Source organism: Bos mutus, chromosome 5, assembly GCF_027580195.1.
Source record: "Bos mutus isolate GX-2022 chromosome 5, NWIPB_WYAK_1.1, whole genome shotgun sequence".
NCBI lineage: Eukaryota > Metazoa > Chordata > Mammalia > Artiodactyla > Bovidae > Bos > Bos mutus.
Window position 1 is genome coordinate 67,440,046 of NC_091621.1, and position 21,603 is coordinate 67,461,648.

Here is a 21,603-nt window from a genome sequence, read left to right on the forward strand (position 1 = left end):
CTTACCCCTCTGCAAGTTAGCTTGTGTTTTCTTTTGTCTTTCTTAAGAGTCCAGGGGTTTTTCATTATTGTTGGAGTGCAATCTTAAATTTCTGAATTTTATCCCACAAGATTAGAGACCATTTCAAGCTAGATCTCCAAGATCAAAAGCTAAAAGTCCACAAGTTTTCTCCTTGTTATTGTTCTGGTGCTGTTGTTACTAATTGTCTAGATTTTTAAAAATATCACTCAGTCGTGTCTGACTCTTTGCAACCCAATCACAGCACGCCTTTCAAAATATGATTTTTTAAAAAATGCAGTCAAATTAGTGGTAATTGGTCAGCCAGACTAGGCACCTGGGTTGGTTACAAAGGTGAATTAGGTAGGCATAACTTCTGTCTGTTTGGAATTCAGTCTAGTGGGAAAGACAGTTAACCAGGAGCAACAGTAAAATTACTCAACATAATTTAATTGTCTGTTCTCATCACTGATTCTGAAGAAGCATTGTGAGGATTGTTTGAGCATAAAAACATCTAAAACTGGGCATAAAGATGCTACCAGAATACCAAAGCAAACAAGATTTGAGATTAGAGGGAGGATGAACTTGGGGATAGTAGGTAATATTTGTAAAGTGTGTGCCAGGCACTTGTTCCAGATTCTCAGAAAAAATGGTTGAACTGCAGAGAAATAACTGGCTCAGAAAGGTGGTCAAGTATTGCTATATGGCTGGAGTGAAAATGAGGATTTAATGTATACAAATCAGGAAGAAGGGAACAAACAGTTGAAAAGAATTTTATAGTTTTAGACCTAGGAGGGACTTTGAAGACATGTAAGCAATAGAACACTTTGGCCAAACAAAAATGTATGCTGTTAAACTCAGTCCATTCCAGCCTCCTTCTGCTTCGACCACCCCACGCCAGTCCTGCAGCCCTGAGAGGTTCAGTTGGTTACAGATAAAAGCACAAAAGTAGTAGAGAATTTGCACAACTGTAATAGCTTGATTGATGTTTCGTTTCACACCGGTTCAAAAAGTGAAAAAAAACTAAGATGGAAAGGAATGTGTCTGGAACAGAAAACATAAATGGACTCTTGGCCAACTGTGTATTAATACTTTAAAGTGATGTAAAGCATCCTTGGAAAGTTATCTTCATTGACCTTCTACACTGTTCCTCATTAAATGCCATCTTACTAGTGAAAGCTGGAATCAAGATTGCCAGGAGAAATATCAATAACCTCAGATATGCAGATGACACCGCCCTTATGGCAGAAAGTGAAGAGGAACTAAAAAACCTCTTGATGAAAGTGAAAGAGGAGAGTGAAAAAGTTGGCTTAAAGCTCAACATTCAGAAAACGAAGATCATGGCATCCGGTCCCATCACTTCATGGGAAATAGATGGGGAAACAGTGGAAACAGTGTCAGACTTTTATTTTTCTGGGCTCCAAAATCACTGCAGATGGTGATTGCAGCCATGAAATTAAAAGACGCTTACTCCTTGGAAGGAAAGTTATGACCAACCTAGATAGCATATTCAAAAGCAGAGACATTACTTTGCCAACAAATGTCTGTCTAGTCAAGGCTGTGGTTTTTCCAGTGGTCATGTATGGATGTGAGAGTTGGACTGTGAGGAAAGCTGAGCACCGAAGAATTGATGCTTTTGAACTGTGGTGTTGGAGAAGACTCTTGAGAGTCCCATGGACTGCAAGGAGATCCAACCAGTCCATTCTAAAGGAGATCAGTCTTGGGTGTTCTTTGGAAGGAATGATGCTAAAGCTGAAACTCCAGTACTTTGGCCACCTCATGCGAAGAGTTGACTCATTGGAAAAGACTCTGATGCTGGGAGGGATTGGGGGCAGGAGGAGAAGGGGACGCCAGAGGATGAGATGGCTGGATGGCATCACTGACTCGATGGACGTGAGTCTGGGTGAACTCCGGGAGTTGGTGATGGACAGGGAGGCCTGGCGTGCTGCGATTCATGGGGTCGCAAAAAGTCGGACATGACTGACTGAACTGAACTGAACTGAACTAGTGAAAAGTGCTACACTGCAGCCTTTATTTCATTCAGTTCTATAGATGAACATTTAAGTCTTGAATGCTTTGGACAGGTAAAATTCTACCTGAACACAATTCAGAATTCTTTTGGTTAACTTTGTTACTATTTTTATATTGCTGAAATTAGCAAATCTTGGGTCTACAATTTCCCATAATCAGTCATTTGTTGTTCTGATTAGTGCTAACTATAAAGGATATTTGCTTCTTTAAATTTCTCTTGAACATATATTCATTCCTAGGACAGTAAGTCATTGCTTTGATTGCTACCTGATGCCCCTTTTCCTGAAAAGAGCTATTAGGATAAAACAAATGTTTTCATTCTTCAGTTCAGTTGCTCAGTCTTGTCCGACTCTGCGACCCCATGGACTGCAGCACACCGGGCTTCCCTGTCCATCACCAACTCCCGAAGTTGACTCAAACTCATATCCATTGAGTAGATGATACCATCCAACCATTTCATCCTCTGTCGTCTCCTTCTCCCACCTTGAATCTTTCCCAGCATCAGGGTCTTTTCAAATGAATAAGTTCTTCACATCAGGTGGCCAAAGTTTTGGAGTTTGAGCTTCAGCATCAGTCATTCAATGAATATTCAGGACTGATCTCTAGAAAGTTACAAGAGTTTTGAACACATTGTATTATTGGTAGATTGTTCCTTTTACTCACTGCAAAGATTGTCCAAACATTTGTCATTCCTGGGGCAGGCACTGCATGTGGATCCTTTTTATATGGCCAGGTTGGGTAATTGCCTCTGTGAAGAAGAAAAGTATCCATTAGGAAGTTTTTCTACCCCCTCCCCCCTCCCCCCACCAACCAATTGCAATTTATCATGGTCCTTGGCTAAACACTGAACTTTCCACATAGCTCAGTTGGTAAAGCATCTGCCTGCAATGTGGGAGACATGGGTTCAATTCCTGGGTTGGGAAGATCCCCCGGAGAAGGAAATGGCAACCCACTCCAGTATTCTTGCCTGGAGAATCCCATGGATAGAGGAGCCTGGTGGGCTATGGTTTATGAGATCACAAGAGTCAAACACGACTGAGTGCTGTCTTCTTTTTGGCTAAATCCTAGGATTGAAGTCCACAAATTCAGAAGATTAATGAGAGAAGTGGAGAGAGGGAAGCAGAAGTGGAAACCTGCTAATATTTGCCAAACTCACTCTAAGTGCCTGTGTTTAGGAACCTTTGTCTTAATCATCTCAGTTAATTCCTGAGACAACTCTGGGAGAAAGTTATTTTTATTTCTGTTTTACAGGTAAGGAAACTACAGCTCAAAGATTAAGTTACCAAAAACCACAATGTACAGATATCAGAATCAATGAGACCTAGGTTTGATTTTAAAGAAATGTTCCCTCTAGTTAATGTCTGGCCTGTGTGATCACTGCCATCCATAAAACTGTCCATCTTAGAAAAGCTCTCATGACCCACATTTTTGTTCTTAGTCCAGCAAACCTCCATGGTTATTATTGGATAGGAGCCATTTGGCTGGGGTGAGGGTCTTCCAAAAGAAAATCACAAGAGCTATGAGGGAGTTCCTAAAGTGCAGTTTGTTTTCACATAAAGGATGTGACACGGGTAACATAATAATTACCGAATACTCATGTACTAGGCACTGTTCTAAGTGTCCTTGAATGAATCAATCTTCACAATAACCCAATGGGGAAGACACTAATTTTTTTAATCCCCATAGCTAGAGGCTTAACACTCTGTTAAGTAACTGACCAAGATCAGCTTAGAAAGTGAAATAATATCCAAACAATTTACATCTCCATAAATAACTTTGGAGTAGTAATGATGAGAGGCTGTACATTTATTTCAATGAACTTGCCATTGCACTAAGCTTTTTTTGGAACTCTGCTTTTGGAAAGGAGTTCTTGACTTTTTCATGTCATGGACCCTTTGGCAGCCTGGTGGAGCCTATAGGTTCTTTCTCAAAACAGTTTTAAAATAGCTAAAATAAAATTCATAGGATTACAAAGTAAGCCAATTAAATTGAAATGATTATTAACATGTTAAAAATACTTGTGATATACAAACATACTTCTCTGTGTATTAGATGAGAGCTAGCAAGGAGTCTGGCATCCCAGGTTGCTCTAGTGGAAAAGAACCCGCTGCCAGGGCAGGAGGCAGGAGATGGGGGTTTGATCCCTGGGCCAGGAAGATCCCCTGGAGAAGGAAATGGTAACCCACTCCAGTATTCTTTCCTGGAGAATCCCATGGACAGAGTAGCCTGGTGGGCTATAATCCATGGGGTCGCAAGGAGTCAGACACTACTGACGCAACTCCCTGCACAGCACAGCAGGGAGTCTAATAATTAACAGTAATTTTAGAGATGAATACAAACTATATTTTGAGAGAACTACAACTAGAATGTGATATGAGCATATCTGACATTTATAAAGACACAGGTAGTACTGTCCAGTCGTAAGTATTGCTGATATGACTGGAATGTTAATTCACAAAAAATATTATTTTCTATAGAAGTTAGTGAAAAAGATGTAACTTTTTTTCTAATTCAAATTCATGGACTCCTATCCTCTAATGCTATACATTTATTTTCAAAGAAAATAAGAACTCCCCCCTTTAGAGACATTACTTTTTACTAACACCTCAATTCCAACTAAAAATACATGTTCAAATTCTTTGACTCCAAGTTAATTTAGGTTGTTTCAGAAATTAAATTTAGCCCCATGCTTACTCTACACTGTGGAAAATAGTCTAAGGAATATAGTAGAGGTTCTGATAACAACTATGGAAGATATCCAAATTAGACATTAGTCCTTGGGCTATCTTTCATTGTTAAAAAGCACAGCACTCTTTGAGTTAAGTTCTAGAATGTTTTTAATGCAATCACTTATACTACGTCATACTTTGTTTAAGTGTGCATTCTGTACTATTAAGAGGAAAAAATTGCTACTTCAAAAACAAGCTAAAAGTAAGGCAGTTGTGACTTGCAGTGAAATGGCAAAATTCACCTTGGGAAAAACATGCTCTGCAAAGACCTGGATTTTGTCTAGAAGGCAATGATTAAGACTAAGAGACCTACAGACTCTATGCAATAGAAATAAAAGCAAAAATAAACAGAACCTAATCAAACTTACAAGCTTTTGCACAGCAAAGGGAAACCACAGATAAAATGAAAAGACAGCCTATGAACTGGGAGAAAATATGTGCAAATGGTGTGACCCACAAGGCTTAATTTCTAAAATATACAAATAGCACATATAGCTCAATAACAAATAAACCAATCAAAAAATGGATAGAAGATCTAAATAGACATTAACCCAAAGAAGACATGCAAATGGCCGACAGGCACATGAAAAGATGCTCAACATCACTAATTACTGCTGCTGATGCTAAGTCGCTACAGTCGTGCCCAACTCTGTGCGACCCTATAGATGGCAGCCCACCAGGCTCCCCCGTCCCTGGGATTCTCCAGGCAAGAACACTGGAGTGGGTTGCCGTTTCCTTCTCCAATGCATGAAAGTGAAAAGTGAAAGTGAAGTTGCTCAGTCGTGTCCGACCCTCAGCGACCCCATGGACTGCAGCCCACCAGGCTCCTCCATCCATGGGATTTTCCAGGCAAGAATGCTAGAGTGGGGTGCCATTGCCTTCAACACTAATTACTAGACAGATGTAAATAAAAACTGTAGTGAAGTACCACCTCACACTGGTCAGAATGGCCATCGTTAAAGTGTCTACAAATAAATGCTGGAGAGGGTGTGAAGTAAAGGGAATATATATGGAATATGGTGGTGGTTTAGTCCTTAAGTCATGTCCGACTCTGTGACCCCATGGACTGTAGCCCGCCAGGCTCCTCTGTCCATGGGATTCTCCAGGCAAGAAAATGAGTGGGTTGCCATTTCCTTCTCCAGGGGATCTTCCCAACACAGGAATTGAACCCAGGTCTCCTGCACTGCAGGAAGATTCTTTACCAACTAAGCTATGAGGGAAGCCCAATATAAGCCCAATGGGATATAACTGACCATAGAAAAGAATGAAATAATGCTATTGGCAGCAAGACGGATAGACCTCATAATTACACTAGGTGAAGTAAGAAAGACAAATACCATACGCTATCACGTAAATGTGAAATCTAAAATATGACACGAATTTATCTATAAAACAGAAACAAATATAGAGAACAAACTTGTGGCTGCCAAAGGATAAGGTCGGGGAGGGGTGGATTAGGAGTTTGGGATTAGCAAATCAAACTGTTCTATATGTATAAGTGCATTGGGCTTCCCTGGTGGCTCAGTGGTAAAGAATCTGCCTGCCAGTGTGGGAGATGTAGGTTCAATCCCTGGGTCAGGAAGATTCCTGGGAAAAGGAAATGGCAACCCGCTCCAGTATTTTTTGCCTGGAAAACCCCATAGACAGAAGAACATAGCAGGCTGCAGACCATGGGGCTGCAAGAGTCAGACATGATTTAGTGGCTGAACAACGGAATCACTGCTGTATACCAGAAACTAATACAACACTGTAAGTCAACTATATTTCAATAAAGTAAAATTTTATACAAAGAGACAAGGGAGCCTAAGTATTCTGCCCAATGGAGAAGTAGGAGGTTTCAGTGTTCCCCTGGTTGCCTGAGGGTTGGGGCCCTGGGACTCTGGTGAAGAGGAAAGAAAGATCTTTATAAAGAAAAGCTTAGAGATGAGTAACAGTCCCCAAGGCAGTGATGGCCAAAGTACACTGGCTCCTGTACCGTCTGCTTATGGAAGCGGTTGTTTCCACTTCTGTGGTATAATCGTCTCTTCAGCCATCTGCGTGGAGGTGGGGCCCACTTGATGAAGAAGAGTCTGTGTCAGGATGCTGCAGATCAGGGAGACTCGAGGTGACCGGGAGGGGAGGAGTCAACATGGGCCAAGGGCAGGAGTCCAGAGCTGAGCGCCGCAGGACTGGAGAACTAACTGCCCAGAGCCCATTCTGAGGGAATTTCAGAAACACTGGGGAGGGACTCGCTTTTCAGAATTACATGGAAGTTCTTGTGTAGAGAAGGAAAAACAGGCTCAGATGGACACGAGGACCCTCTTCACTGGTTCCTGGGCTCCCCTCCACTCCCCTTCCAATCTTTTCCCCACAGGCATGCCCAGTGAACTCCAAATTTAAGGCAAGTCTTGTCACCTTCTGCTTAAAATACCTGGATGGCTTCAGCTTGTGAGGTGGGTAAAGTGAAGCTGCAGTGGTCTACAAGGCCCTGGGTGATCTGCGCTCCCTCCTCCCCCAGCTTCATCTCATTCACGGTCCAAGCACCCTGGTCTTCTGTCTGTTCTGTCATCCTTTCCACAGGAGCTGGTCTTTTGTTTTCACAACTGAATATCTAACTGTTTCTGAGATTCTTCACATGTCTGGTTCCTTCTCACTCTTCACGCCTAAGCTTAAATATGTCACAGAAAGCCCTTCCCTGAACATTTTATCTCAAACAAGGGCCCTGCCTACTCATAGTGAATTACAGCATTATTTCTATTTCCAGCATGGCTCCTGTCATCATGCAGTTATTTTCTCTGTACTTTTATTGTCTGAATGCCACAGACAATAAACTCCAAAGGGGCAGGGACTGTGTCTGGCTTGTTGTCCTATGAAGTTGAGTGAACACATATTTTTTGAATAATTGAATGAACATATGCTTTTATTTGTATGAATAAATGAATGTTACTCAGTGTTCATAGAAACATTATGTAATGTGCTGTGCTTAGTCGTGTCCAACTCTTAGCAACCACGTGGACTGTATCCCACCAGGCTCCTCTACCCATGGAGATACTGGCATGGGTTGTCATGCTCTCCTCCAGGGTATCTTCCCAACGCAGGGAGTGAACCCAGGTCTTCCACACTGCAGGCAAATTCTTCACCATCTGAGCCACCAGGGAAGCCCAAATATGAATTGGCTTACAAGTTTTACAACTTAGTATTGTTTATATCTCTGAAATCAAGAAAAGGGAGTTGAAACCAAGAGAACTCACTTTTGTACCTTATTATTAAGGACGTGCACTCATCTCACCTCCTGCGAAAACAACAAAATTGCAACTAGCTGAACAACCATTGACAAGAGGACCTGGAACCCACGAAAAAAATTATCCCACACCCAAAGACAAAGAAGCTGCTTCAGCAGGATGATACTAATGGCAGAGTAGAAGGACGTGTGCCTTCTCTTCTCTTGCGAGAACACCAGAATCACAACTAGTTGCCAAAGAATCATCAACAGGAGAACGTTGGAACCCACCCCAAAATATACACCACATTAAAGGGCAAAGAAAAAGCCGCAACCAGACGGTGGGCGGGGGGGGAGCACAATTACATTTAAAATCAAATCTCATTCCCACCAGAGGTGCTTGGTGGGGGGTCGGGGGGTACCAACAAAACCTTGTGCATACCAGGACCCAGGGAAACGAGCAGCAGACCTGCCTTGGAGTGTTTCCTGAGGAGGCACAGGTCAGCAGTGGCCTGCCATAGGGACAGGGGCTCTGGCAGCAGCAATCCTGGGAGGTGCGGTGTGTGGCATGAATCCTCTCGAAGGAGGTCGCCGTTAGTCCCCCTTAAGCTGTCAGGCAGATGACCCACAAAATGGAGAACAATTATGACAAAGAAGTTCTCACTGTGTTGTGAAAATTCTAGGCCCCAAAACAGACTTCTCAATCTGGGGATCCTACAAAGGGACCGAGAATCTTCCAGGGATCTGACTTTGAAGGTCAGCAGGATTTGATTATGGAGCTTCCACAAGACTAGGGAAAGCAAGACTCCTGGAGGGCAAAACCAAAACCTGTGCACACCAGGACTCAGGAAAAAGGAGGAGGGACCCCACAAATGACTGAGCCATTCTTGCCTGTGAGTGTTTGAGAGTCTCCGGTGGAGGCATGGGTTGACCGTGGCCTGCCTTGGGGTCAGGGGCACTGACAGCAACAGTTCTGGGAGGCGCAGCAAGAGGGCATGACCTTTTGGAGGAGGTCACCCTTACCCCTACCATACTTTTGACTCAGCTCAAATACAGGGAGGGAACACGCCCCAACTATCAGCATGAAAATTGGGTTAAAGACTTACTGAGCCTGGCCTTGCTCACCAGAGCAAGACCCAGTTTTCCCCACAGCCAGTTCCTCCCATCAGGAAGCTTCCAGAAGCCTCTTATCTTCATCCATCAGAGGGCAGACAGAATGAAAACCACAATCACAGAAAACTAGCCAAAATGATCACATGGATCACAACTTTGTGTAACTTAATGAAACTGCAAGTCATGCTGTGTAGAGCAACCCAAGATGGATGTGTCATAGTGGAGAGTTCCAACAAAATGTGGTTCACTGGGGAAGGGAATGGCAAACATCTTCAGTATTCTTGCCCTGAGAACCTCATGAACAGTATGAAAAGGCAAAAGAGATATGACGCTGAAAAATGAACTCCCCGGGTTGTGTGCCCATAGGCTACTGGAGAAGAGTGGGAGAAATAGCTCCAGAAGGAATGAAAGGCTGAGCGAAAGCAGAAACAATGCCCAGTTGTGGATGTGACTGGTGATGGAAGTAAAGTCTGATGCTGTAAAGAGCAATACTGCATAGGAACCTGGAATGTCAGGTCCATGAATCGAGGTGAATTGGAAGTAGTCAAACAGGAGATGGCAAGAGTGAACATTGACATTTTAGGAATCAGTGAGCTAAAAAGGACAGAAATGGATGAATTTGATTCAGATGACCATTATATCTATTATTGTGGGCAAGAATTCCTTAGAAGAAATGGATTAGCCCTCATATTCAACAAAAGAATCTGAAATGCAGTACTTGGGTGCAATCTCAAAATGACAGAATGATCTCTGTTTCCTAGACAAGTCATTCAAAATCCCAGTAATACAACTCTATGCCCCAATCACTAGTGTCAAAGAAGCTGAAGTTGAACGATGCTATGAAGACCTACAAGACATTCTAGAACTAACATCAAAAAAATATGTCCTTCTCAGTCAAGAAATACCTGGAGTAACAAGACCAACAGAGTTTTGCTAAGAGAATGCACTGGTCATAGCAAACACCCTCTTTCAACAATACAAGAGAAGACTGTATACATGGACATCACCAGATGGTCAAAACCGAAATCAGATTGATTATATTCTTTGTACCTGAAGATGGAGAAGCTCTATACAGTCAGCAAAAACAAAACTGGGAGCTGACTGTGGCTCAGATCATGAACTTCTTATTGCCAAATTCAGACTCGAAGAAAGTAGGGAAAACCACTAGACCATTCAGGTATGACCTAAGTCAAATTCCTTATGATTATACAGTAGAAGTGACAAATAGATTCAAGGGATTTGATCTGATAAACAGAGCACCTGAAGAGCTATGGATGGAGGTTCATAACATTGTATAGGAGGCACTGATCAAAACCATCCCTGCTGCTGCTGCTGCTAAGTCGCTTCAGTCGTGTCTGACTCTGTGTGACCGCATAGATGGCAGCCCACCAGGCTCCGCCATCCCTGGGATTCTCCAGGCAAGAATACTGGAGTGGGTTGCCATTTCCTTCTCCAATGCATGAAAGTGAAAAGTGAAAGTGAAGTCGCTCAGTCATGTCCGACTCTGGTAGGACTGCAGCCTACTAGGTTCCTCCATCCATGGGATAAATGCAAAAAGGCAAAATAGTTGTCTAAGGAGACCTTAAAAATAGCTGCAAAAAGAAGAGAAGTGAAAGGCAACTAAGGAAAGGAAAGATATACCCATCTGAATGCAGAGTTGCAAAGAATAACAGAGAGAGATAAGAAAGCCATTCTAAGTGATCAATATAAAGAAATAGAGGAAAACAACAGAATGGGAAAGACTAGAGATCTCTTTAAGAAAATTAGAGATACCAAGGGAACATTTCATGCAAGGATGGGCACAATAAAGGGCAGAAATGGTATGAACCTACCAGAAGCAGAAGATATTAAGAAGAGGTGATGGTAAGAATACACAGAAGAACTGTGCAAAAATGGTCTTAATGATCAAATTACCATGATGGTGTCACCTAGAGCCAGACATCCAAGAGTGTGAAGTCAAGTGGGCCTTAGAAAGCATCACTATGAACAAGGCTAGTGGAGGTGATGGAATTCTAGCTGAGTTATTTCAAATCCTAAAAGGTGATGCTGTGAAAGTGCTGCACTCAACTTGCCAGCAAATTTGGAAAACTCCGCAGTGGCCACAGGACTGGAAAAGGTCAGTTTTCATTTCAATCCCAAAGAAGGGCAATGCCAAAGAATGCTCAAACTATAGCACAATTGCACTTTCACATGCTAGAAGGTAATGCTCAAAATCCTTCAATCTAGGCTTCAGCAGTACATGAACTGAGAACTTCCAGATGTTCAAGCTGGATTTAGAAAAGGCAGAGGAATCAGAGAACAAGTTGCCAACATCTTTTGGATCATAGAAAAACAAAGCAATCCCAGAAAAACATCTACTTATGCTTCATTGACTATGCTAAATTAGCCTTTGACTGTGTGGATCACTAAAAACTGTGGAAAATTCTTCAAGAGATGGTAATACCAGACCACCTTACCTGCCTCCTGAGAAACCTATATGCAGGTCAAGAAGCAACAGTTAGAACTGGACATAGAACAATGGACTGGTTCAAAATTGGGAAAGGAGTATGTCAAGGCTGAATATTGTCACCCTGCTTATTTAACTTAAAGACTGTGTACATCATGTGAAATGCTGTACATGGGCTGGATGAAGCTCATGCTGGAATGAAGATTGCTGGGAGAAATATCAATAAACTCAGATATGCAGATGACATCACTCTAATGGCAGAAAGCAAAGAGGAACTAAAGAGCATCTTGATGAAGGTAAAAGAGGAGAGTGAAAAGCTGGCTTAAAGCTCAACATTCAAAAAACTAAGATCATGGCATCGGATCCCATCACTTCATGACAAATGGATTGGGAAAAAATGAAAACAGTGACAGACTTTATTTTCTGGGCTTCAAAATCACTGCAGACAGTAACCGCAGCCACAAAATTAAAAGATGCTTGCTCCCTGGAGAAAAGCTATGACAAACCTAGACATTATATTAAAAAGCAGAGACATCACATTGCCGACAAAGGTCCATATAGTCATAGCTATAGTTTTTCCAGTTATCACGTATGGATGTGCGAGTTGGACCATAAAGAAAACTGAGCATTGAAGAATTGATGTTTTCAAACTGTGGTGTTGGAGAACTCTTGAGAGTCCCTTGGACTGCAAGGAGATCAAACCAGTCAATGCTGAAGGAAATCAACCCTGATTATTCATCAGAAGCACCAATGCTAAAGCTGAAGCTTCAATACTTTGGCCACCTGATGCAAAGAGCCAACTCATCAGAAAAGACCCTGATGCTGGGAAAGATTGCAGGCAAGAGGAGAAGCGGACAACGGAGGATGAGATGGTTGGATGACGTCATTGACTCAATGGACATGAGCAAACTCTGGGAGATAGTGAAGGACAGGGAAGCCTGGCATGCTGCAGTCCATGGCACTCAAAGAGTTGGACACAACTGAACAACTGAACAACAACAATTATAATGGTAATAATTATGAATACTTCTCAAACAATCACCATGGCCTGTCATTGCATTTACATAATTTTCTTGTATAATTTTCAGAGCTACTCTTAAGCAGTAGGTGCTTATATTGATCTTTTACTTAGGAAATAGATTCAGAGAGATATCTGTGACTTATTCAAAGTCACACAGTAAATGAAGTAAGTTGGGTGGTCTTAGGAGCCTACATCCTAAACACTAAGATATACAAATGTCATGAAAGGTTACTGCTGTCTGACTCATGGCTTGGCTAGTTTTTCCTGGGTTTCCCTCATTTTCTGTCTCTAAGACTTTAAGTGAAATCTGTTATTTTCTGAACAAGACCCATTTTGGTCACCTCACTTCCACTCATGCTCAGAGTAGTCAATACATTTTCTGACTTCAGGGACAGAGAGAGAGGTTTCTATAACAAGTCTTCTGGGGCCTGAAGATTGGTAAAATCCAAACAAAATTCAAGGACAAAAAAATCACAAATTGTCATATTATGACAAAGTTAAAAACTTTAAATCAAAATTATTCTAGTAGAAATATGGGCAGAGCATATGATTCACAAAAGAAGAAATCTAAGTAGGCAATCAGGTGAGAAATGAAAATCACTAGGAGCAAAAATGCAAAAGAAAACATGCAATATAATTTTCTAGCAATTAGAAAATCCTGAAAAATTATATCCAGTACTGATGAGGAAGTATAAATTGATGTAATAACGGTAGAGGATATTTGGCAATATGTAATTTTACAGAACATAAAGTGATCACACTTTTACCTAGTAGTATCATTCTAGGAACTGAAGGAAACAGATATGACCAAAGATTTTTATAAGACTGTGCATCATCCATGAAAAGAAAATACAGAGATGCCCTAAATATAGGATGGGATACTATAAAATTCCTAGAGGAAAACATAGCAGAACAATCTGACATAAATTGCAGCAAGATGTTTTTGGATCGGTCTCCTAGAGTAAAGGAAATGAAATAAACAAGTGGGAACTACTTAAAAATTTCTGCATCAGTTCAGTTCAGTTCAGTTGCTCAGTCGTGTCTGACTCTTTGCGACCCCAAGAACCACAGCACACCAGGCCTCCCTGTCTATCACCAACTCCTGGAGTTTACTCAAACTCATCTCCATTGAGTTGGTGATGCCATCCAACCATCTCATCCTCTGTCATCCCCTTCTCCTCCGTCCTTCGATCTCTCTCAGCATCAGGGTCTTTTCCAGTAAAGTCAGTTCTTCGCATCAGGTGGCCAAAGTATTGAAGTTTCAGCTTCAGTATCAGTCCATCCAATAAATATTCAGGACTAATTTCCTTTAGGATGGACTGGTTGGATCTCCTTGCTGCCTCAAAAGTCTTCTCCAACACCATAGCATCAATTCTTCGGCGCTCAGCTTTCTTTGTAGTCCAACTCCCACATCTGTACATGACTACTGGAAAAACCATAGCTTTGACTAGACAGACCTTTGTGGGCAAAGTAATGTCTTTGCTTTTTAATAAGCTATCTAGGTTGGTCCTTTTCTTCCAAGGAGCAAGCGTCTTTTAATTTCATGGCTGCAATCACCATCTACAGTGATTTTGGAGCCCCCAAAATAAAGTCTGACACTGTTTCAACTGTTTCCCCATCTATGTGCCATGAAGTGATGGGACCAGATGCCATGATCTTAGTTTTCTGAATGTTGAGCTTTAAGCCACATTTTCACTCTCCTCTTTCACTTTTTCTTTTTTTAAAATATAAACTTATTTATTTAAATTGAAGGCTAATTACTTTACAGTATTGTATTGGTTTTGCCATACATCAACATGAATCCGCCACAGGTGTACATGTGTTCCCCATCCTGAACCCCCCTCCCACCTCCCTCCCCGTACCATCCCTCTGGGTCATTCCAGTGCACCAGCCCCGAGCATCCTGTATCATGCATCGAATCTGGTCTGGTGATTCGTTTCACATATGATATTATACATGTTTCAATGCCATTCTCCCAAATCATCCCACCCTCGCCCTCTCACACAGAGTCCAAAGACTGTTCTGCACATCTGTGTCTCTTTTGCTGTCTCACATACAGGCTTATCGTTACTATCTTTCTAAATTCCATATATATGTGTTAGTATACTGTATTGGTGTTTTTCCTTCTGGCTTACTTCACTCTGTATAATAGGCTCCAGTTTCATCTACTTCATTAGAACTGATTCAAATGTATTCTTTTTAATGGCTGAGTAATACTCCATTGTGTATATGTACCACAGCTTTCTTATCCATTCATCTGCTGATGGACATCTAGGTTGCTTCCATGTCCTGGCTATTATAAACAGTGCTGTGATGAACATTGGGGTACACGTGTCTCTTTCAATTCTGGTTTCTTCGGTGTGTATGCCCAGCAGTGGGATTGCTGGGTCATATGACGGTTCTATTTCCAGTTTTGTAAGGAATCTCCACACTATTCTCCATAGTGGCTGTACTAGTTTGCATTCCCACCAACAGTGTAAGAGGGTTCCCTTTTCTCCACACCCTCTCCAGCATTTATTGCTTGTAGACTTTTGGATAGCAGCCATTCTGACTGGCGTGAAATGGTACCTCATTGTGGTTTTGATTTGCATTTCTCTGATCATGAGTGATGTTGAGCATCTTTTCATATGTTTGTTAGCCATCTGTATGTCTTCTTTGGAGAAATATCTGTTTAGTTCTTTGGCCCATTTTTTGATTGGGTCATTTATTTTTCTGGAATTGAGCTGCAGGAGTTCCTTGTATATTTTTGAGATTAGTTGTTTGTCAGTTGCTTCCTTTGCTATTATTTTCTCCCATTCTGAAGGCTGCCTTTTCACCTTGCTTATAGTTTCCTTTGTTGTGCAGAAGCTTTTAATTTTAATTAGGTCCCATTTGTTTATTTTTGCTTTTATTTCTCTTTCACTTTCATCAAGAGGCTCTTTAGTTCTTCTTTGCTTTCTGCCATAAGGGTGGTGTCATCTGCATATTTGAGGTTATTGACATTTCTCCTGGCAATCTTGATTCCAGCTTGTGCTTTATTGTCCTTGGCATTTCTCATGATGTACTCTGCATATGAGTTAAATAAGCACGGTGACAATGTACAGCCTTGACATACTCCTTTCCTGATTTGGAACCAGTCTGTTGTTCCATGTCCAGTTCTAACTGTTGCTTCTTGACCTGCATACAGATTTCTCAGGCGGCAGGTCAGGTGGTCTGGTATTCCTATCTCTTTAAGAATTTTCCACAGTTTTTAGTGATCCACACAGTCAAAGGCTTTGGCATAGTCTATAAGCAGAAGTAGATATTTTTCTGGAACTCTCTTGCTTTTTTGATGATTCAATGGATGTTGGTAATTTGATCTCTGGTTCCTCTGCCTTTTCTAAAACCAGCTTGAACATTTGGAAGTTCACGGTTCATGTACTGTTGAAGCCTAGCTTGGAGAATTTTGAGCATTACTTTACTAGTGTGTGAGAGGAGTGTAATTGTGTGGTAGTTTGAGCATTCTTTGGCATTACCTTTCTTTGGGATAGGAATGAAAACTGACCTTTTCTAGTCCTGTGGCCACTGCTGAGTTTTCCAAATTTGCTAGCATATTGAGTGGAGCACTTTCACAGCATCATCTTTTGGGATTTGAAATAGCTCAACTAGAATTCCCTAGCTTTGTTCATAGTGATGCTTTCTAAGGCCCACTTGACCTCGCATTCCAGGATGTCTGGCTCTAGGTGAGTGATCACACCATCATGATTATCTGGGTCGTGAAGATCTTTTTTGTATAGTTCTTCTGTGTATTCTTGCCACCTCTTCTTAATATCTTCTTCTTCTGTTAGGTCCATGCCATTTCTATCTTTATTGTGCCCATCTTTGCATGAAATATTCCCTTGGTATCCCTAATTTTCTTGAAGAGATCTCTAGTCTTTCCCATTCTATTGTTTTCCTCCATTTCTTTGCATTGATTACTGAGGAAGGCTTTCTTATCTCTCCTTGTTATCCTTTGGAATGCTGCATTCAAATGGGCATTCTTTCTTTTTCTCCTTTTCCTTTTGCTTTCTTGTTTTCATAGCTGGTTATAAGGCTTCCTCAGACAAAATGGCAAATGCAGTATAATAACCATTTTGCCTTTTTGCATTTCTTTTTCTTGGGGATGGTTTTGATCACTGCCACCTGTACAACGTTATGAACCTTCATCCATAGCTCTTCAGGAACTCTGTCTATCAGATATCTAATCCCTTGAATCTATTTGTCACTTCCACTGTTTAGTCGTAAGGGATTTAATTTAGGTCATACCTGAATGGTCTAGTGGTTTTCTCTACTGTCTTCAATTTAAGTCTGAATTTGCAATAAGGAGTTCATGATCTGAGCCACAGTCAGCTCCTGGTCTTGTTTTTGCTGACTGCATAGAGCTTCTCCATCTTTGGCTGCAAAGAATATAATCAATCTGATTTCGGTGTTGACCATCTGGTGATGTCCATGTGTAGAGTCTTCTCTTATGTTGTCGGAAGAGGGTGTTTGCTGTGACCAGTGTATTCTCTTGGCAAAACTCTGATAGCCTTTGCCCTGCTTCATTCTGTGCTCCAAGGCCAAACTTTCCCATTGCTCCAGGTGTTTCTTAACTTCCTACTTTTGCATTCTAGTCCCCTATAATGAAAAGGACATCTTATTTGGGTGTTATCTCTAGAAGATCTTGTAGGTCTTCATAGAACCATTCAACTTCAGCTTCTTCATCTTTATTGGTCAGGGCATAGACTTGGATTACCATGATGTTGAATGATTTGCCTTGGAAATGAAAAGAGATCATTCTGTCGTTTTTGAGATTGCATCCAACTACTGCATTTTGGACTCTTGTTGACTATGATGGCTACTCCATTTATTCTAAGGGATTCTGTCCCACAGTAGTAGATATTATGGTCATCTGAGTTAAATTCAGCCATTCTAGTCCATTTTATTTCTCTGATTCCTAAAATGTCGATGTTCACTCCTGCCATCTCTTGTTTGACCACTTCTAATATGCCATGATTCATGTGTTAGGTAGGTAGAATAGGGAAAAGGAGTCCAAAATGGCGGTGGCTAAAAGACAAGGAAGGTCAAAGGAAGGTCAGAGGACCAGAGTGAAGACTTCAGGCAGAACAAACAGCACTCCTGGCTAAGCCCAATTTGCATAGGGCAGGTCCAGGTGGAGGAAAAAACATATAAAAGGAGGAGCCAAAGTGCTCTCTCTCTCTCTTTCTCTCCCGCGTGCGTGTGCTCTTTCTCTCTCTCTCCCTCTCTCCCTCTCTCTCTCTCCCCACTCCTGCCCCCTGCGCTCCTCCACTCTCTTCTCTTTGAGTCTTTGGGTTGGCATGCCCTCATGCTTTGAGGATGGAATCTCCTGCTATCTTCTAAATAAAATGGAGCTGTAACACTGATTTGCCTAAGAGCTACAGCACGGTTTGTCCAAGACCTGAGAGCTGTGACACGCCGAGGGCTTTAATGTCCGTCGCTCCAAATCTTTGTTGTGACGAGACAAAGAACCGAGGAACATATACTCGCGTGACACATGGACCTAATGTTCCATGTTCGTGTTTAATATTGCTCTTTACAGCATTGGACTTATTTTCATCACCAATCACATCCACAACTGGGTGTTTTTGCTTTGTCTCTGTCTCTTCATTCTTTCTGGAGTTAGTGCTCCAGAGATCTCCAGTTGCATATTGGATACCTACTGACCTCAGGAGTTCATCTTTCAGTGTCCTATCTTTTTGCCTTTTCATACTGTTCAGGGGGTTCTCAATGCAAGAATACTGAAGTGGTTTGCCATTCCCTTCTCCATTGGACCATGTTTTGTCAGAACTCTCCATCATGACCTGTCCATCTTGGGTGGCCTTACATGGCATGGCTCATAGTTTCATTGAGTTAGACAAGGCTGTGGTCCATGTGATCAGATTGGTTAGTTTTCTGTGATTGTGGTTTTCAGTCTATCTGCCCTCTGATGGAGAGGATAAGAGGCTCATGGAAGCTCCCAGATGGGAGAGACTGACTGAGGGGGAAACTGGGTCTTGTTCTGATGGGTAGGGCACACTCAGTAAATCTTTAATCCAACTTTCTATTGAAGGGTGGGGCTGTGTTCCCTCCTTGTTATTTGACCTGAGGCCAAACTATGATGGAGATAATGAAGATAATGGTGACCTCCTTCAGAAGGTCCCATGCAGGCACTGCTACACTCAGTGCCCCAACCCTGCAGCAGGCCACTGCCAACCCACTCCTCTGCCAGAGACTCGTGGACACTCACGGGCAAGTCTGGGTCAGTCTCTTGTGGGGTCACTGCTCCTTTCTCATGGGTCCTGGTGTGCACAAGGTTCTGCTTCTGCCCTCCCAGAGTCTGTTTCCCAGTCCTGTGTAAGTTCTGGCGGCTCTATGGTGGGTTAATGGTGACCTCCTCCAAGAGGGCTTATGCCATACCCAGGTCTGCTGCACCCAGAGCCCCTGCCCTGCAGCAGTCCACTGCTGACCCGTACCTCCTCAGGAGACACCCAAAAACGTCTGCATAGCAAATCATAAACAGAAATACAACCTATGGAATAGGAGAAAATAATTGCAAATGATGGATCTGACAAGGGATTAATTTCAAAAATAAAGAAACAGTTCATACAACTCAGTATAAAAACAAACAAACAAACCAAAACAAACAACCCAATTAAAAAATGGGCAGAAGATCTAAATAAACATTTCTCCAAAGAAGACATACAGATGGCCAAATGGCACATGAAAAGATACTCAATATCACATGCAAATGCTCAACACATTTGTATCTGAGAAATTGTCGCTTCACACCAATCAGAATGGCCATCATAAAATGTCTACCAATAATAAGGATTGGAGAGGTTGTAGGGAAAAAGTAACCCTCTTACACTGTTGAGGAGAATGTGAGTTGGTACAGCCACTATGGAGAACAGTATGGAGATTTGTTTGGAAAACTAGAAGTAGAGTTGCCATTTGATCCTGCAATCCCACTCCAGGGCATATTACCCAAGAAAATTCTAATTCAAAAAGACGCATGCACCCTAATGTTCATAGCATTACTATCTACAATAACCAAGACATGGAAACAACCTCTAGATTATTACTCAGTCATAAAAAAAGAATGAAATAATGCTATTTGCAGCAACAGGGATGGACCTGGAGATTATCACACTAAGCAAAGTAAGCCAGACAAAGACAAATGTCATGTGATATCACTTACATGTAGAATAAAAAGAATGGTACTTATTTACACAAAACAGAAATAGACCCAAAGATATAGAAAATAAACTTATAGCCACCAAAGGGAAAGGGATGGAGGAGGGATAAATTAAGAGTTTGGGACTAACACATAGAGACTACTACGTATAAAATATAAAATAGATATTACATGGATATAATACATATAATAATACATATAAAATAGATAATCAACTAAGACCTATTGTACAGCACATGGACTATACTCAATATTATTTATATATCTCTCTCTATAAGAGAAAAGAATTTGAAAAAGAAAATATGCATAGACATAGAACTGAATGTGCTGTACACCTAAAACTAACACAATAATGTAAATCAACTAGACTTCAATAAAAATAAATAAACAAGTAAAAGAAAACACAGGGAACAATCTCAGCTCTTCAATAAGGTGAGCTGTTCCTAACAAGAAAACAGACTCTGCAGCCAGAGCTCCCCAGTCACAGTCCAACTCTGACATTCACTAACTGTAGGCCAGTCACTGTCAGGGCCTCAGCTGTCTTGTCTACAAAACAGGGCTGAGTAGGACCTATATCACAGACTCTGTACGAAGATTAAATACCTTTAATATAGGTGAAGCGCTTAAAACAGCGCTTAGCACACGGTAAGCTTTATACAATTATTACCTCATTGTTTTTAATTACTGTAATCCATTAAAAAACTTTAATGCCATGGAAAATGTGCATACATAATTGTAAGTAAAAACTAGAAAAGCATGTATTTCCTTTATGGTCTCTGTTTTCTAAGTTTGTATATGATGCAAAAGAACGCATATATACATTTAAAGGAAGTTGGGGGAGATGTCATATGTCTTCCCATTTTTCAAAAGGAGAAAAATTATGTCTTTCAAAAATGAAACTGTCAAAAGTAAGTGAATAAGTTATACAGATTGAGGAGTTCCATTCAGAGTGGGTTTTTTGTTTTTTTTGTTTTGAGAAATTTATAATAAATTAATATAGTAGAACATTAGAGAATATCTTCCCCTCTTGTATATTATTACCATATCCAATTAATCTATGTCCCTGAAAACACGTTAGTCTCGCTACCCTTATACATACGTGTCTCTGTGTGTGTGCACTGACGTAGTGTTTATAAAGGTGTGTATACACACACCACAAGCAAACATACAGAGAAAATTGGACAGAGGAATTAAGGGTAACATTCCTTTTCTCTTTTTGCTTTATTATATTACCCAAATCTATCTTCTGCATCTATTTAATGAGGATAAATACCTCTAAAATAGTTCTTTTTTCCACAAAGTAATAAATTTCAGCACTTACGGTGGTCCGTAGTTGCATATAAAATGTGCTCCATTGAGAAGAGCTCCGAAGCCAGAAACTCGAGGACAAAAGTGTACTGCACAGCCAACTTTGTAACTATCTGCCCAGACAACCTGAAAGAAAACACGGACTGATATGAAGAAGAGAGACAATAAAATGGACACGGAAGTATGATTAGGCCTTCCTAAACATGGTGAGGTACAGTAACTCTAGTGAGATAAAGCACTTCCTACCAGGGAAGTGTTATGCAGTCAGAATTTGGTTGGAAACAAATCGTGCGTGTGTGTGTGCATGTATGCGTGTGTGAAATAAACATATAAACAGTAAGGCATTCTGATAGCTAGTGCAATGAGGAAATTAAGCAGGATAACAGGATAGAGTGTGACTGCTGCGGAGGAAGGGGCTTCCCCTGCAGGGACGCTGTCTCTGGAGTGTGGAGGAGGCCTTTGAGCTGAGGCCTGAGTGGGGAAGAGGCAGCACAGGAGAACTAAAGGCTGGAGGAGGAGCAGACGGTGCAGCGGGAGCCCTGGGGCAGAGGCCCTGGGACCGAGTCT

The 21,603-nt window shown here is 41.4% G+C and overlaps 1 protein-coding gene across 1 annotated transcript in view; it reads right to left on the reverse strand.

The window, feature by feature from the left end:
- Window positions 1-21,603, reverse strand: part of GLIPR1 (GLI pathogenesis related 1) — a 69,013-nt gene that overhangs the window by 1,487 nt on the left and 45,923 nt on the right. Inside the window, 3 exon segments of the mRNA XM_005909640.2 lie at window positions 2,692-2,748; window positions 2,751-2,776; window positions 21,050-21,162. Coding sequence (XP_005909702.2) covers window positions 2,692-2,748; window positions 2,751-2,776; window positions 21,050-21,162 — 196 coding nt within the window.